General features: G+C 40.2%; 1 protein-coding gene across 1 annotated transcript in view; it reads left to right on the top strand.

Annotated features, from left to right (window-relative positions):
• Positions 1-949: 949 nt before the first annotated feature.
• The window catches only part of LOC104515255 (iodotyrosine dehalogenase 1-like), a gene marked incomplete at its 3' end in the record, with an annotated part of 11,022 nt that continues 9,963 nt past the window's right edge, over positions 950-2,008 (top strand). The window contains exon 1 of the mRNA XM_010159164.1: positions 950-1,130. Coding sequence (XP_010157466.1) covers positions 950-1,130 — 181 coding nt within the window. The remainder of the gene's footprint in view (positions 1,131-2,008) is intronic.

Below are 2,008 nucleotides of genomic sequence, written 5' to 3'. Positions count from 1 at the left end.
AATTAAATCAATTGCAGCCAAAACGAGCACAAGTATGTCCCAGCAGTCCCAGATAAAGACATTGATTCTGTGCTGCTGTGTTGATTCAGTTCCCAAACAGCTGGCTGAGGTAAAAAACTGGGTTAAGCATTTAGACATTGACCATTCTTGGATTAGACCAGGGTCCTATCACTTTTTAATCTCTCCTTTGATAAGAATGATGAATCGCAGTTTTAAAATTCCCTGCAGCATAGATTTTCAATACTTTCCCCCCTACTCCCTGGAAATGTTTTTTCTTTCTACAGAACATCCAGGATGAATACAGGGTTCTGTGAATCATATCATTCATGCTTCATGCAGAGGTAATGTTGCTACATTACTTATCTATTTTATTGACCTATTTACATAGCCAAGGGTGGTGCTGCAAACTGCTATTCAATTGGTGATATTCTGATCTCCTGAGATAAGTGAAATACAAACTAATTTTAAGAGTTAAACATTGAAGAGATACCATCAGTTTTTAAAAGTCACATTCCCACTTGGGTCTTTATCATAATCATCATAATATGGGATCACCATAATGATAAAAATAAGGAAGATAATTGTTTTTCCTTAGTCTGGGGTTTTGGAAGGTATTTTTTTAAATTATTTTGCACTGGACAGAATTTATATATTTGTATATGGTCTGTGCCTCTGCTTGCTGTTTAGAAGCAGTTTCTTCCCAGAAAATATGTAAACCTAGGTCTGCTTAACAGCAAAAGCACATCACAGATGAAATTTTGGGGCAGTGGCTGGAAAGTAGATGCAGGGATAGGGTGGAGGACTGAACCTTGGGTCCACCCCTTTCTGCTTACTGCCATTCCACACTTGTCCCCTTTCTGCTTACTGCCATTCCACGCTTGCCATTTCATTCTCTCCTTTTCAGGAGAAACTATCGAACTTAAAAGGAAGGCTTCGCGTTTCCATAGTCATGGCACTCTTCTCTTCCCTAACTCCCATCTTTATTGCCGTTATATGTGTTTTGATTGGGGTAATACTGAAGAAGACTAACGGAGAGAAGGAAAAACGTGAGACTAAAAGCAAGCTTCTATCTCGCCCATGGGTGGATGAAGATTTGAAAGATGGTACTGACCACCACTTAGAGGAAGAAGGTAAGAAAAATCTTATCCATCTGAGCAAATTTGTTGTTTGAATTTGATCTGCTGATATGGATAAAGGACATACGATCTTCTTGAGTTTTCCACAGTGATAGAAAAGCATAGTGCTACACTGCTGCTGTGCCCTGAGCTTGCCAGCTCCATGGAAGGAGGCTCTCCTGATGTCATGTCACTAGGGGTAAATCTCTATTTCTTCCAGATCCCACAGGTCAGAGAGCAAAAAGAAAGTGCATTTTCAAAGACCCTTGTCTGTCCCTCTGCACAGCGGATCTCAGACCTATGAGGGACGGTGGGGAATGTAGGAAGAAAGGAGATACTACTGAAGTCTCCCTGACCTCTTCCCATGTCTCGTTAGTGTGAGCAAAGGGAAGACACTAGAGTTTCTACATGCAGGTTGATTTTGTAGACTTCTCGTCCTGTTTTACCATCCAATGCTACATATTTGATCTCAGCACCTCCAGAAGAGTTGGAAATGGGTTTATTGCAGTTATTACAAAAGTCCTCCATTTGTGACTTCTGAGGATATCCATGAGAGCTTTAGCTGAATTAGCACTGGGATCATAGTATCTGGGAGACATTTTGATCAAATCTTTAAGAAAAAAAATGTGATGCTACTAATCTCTGTTCACTCAACTACATTTTCGAACCTGTACAGAATGCGTCCCGCTCCACTCCCCCCGTTTTTGATTTTGGGTTTTGTTTTTTTTTTGCTGTAGTGATTTCTGCTGCAAAGCTTGGGCAAAAGTCTGAGGAAAAAATGAGCACTTCCTTCTGACTACCTTCCATAAGTTCCCTTCATTTCTTTGTGAAATAAAAATCTACAGAGTTCTGTTCCTTTGAAGTTTAACTTCCAGTCAATACGGCCCTTGTTT

Source organism: Eurypyga helias, unplaced genomic scaffold, assembly GCF_000690775.1.
Source record: "Eurypyga helias isolate BGI_N326 unplaced genomic scaffold, ASM69077v1 scaffold1789, whole genome shotgun sequence".
NCBI classification, from domain to species: Eukaryota; Metazoa; Chordata; class Aves; order Eurypygiformes; family Eurypygidae; genus Eurypyga; species Eurypyga helias.
This window is presented reverse-complemented; position numbering and strand designations above follow the sequence as displayed.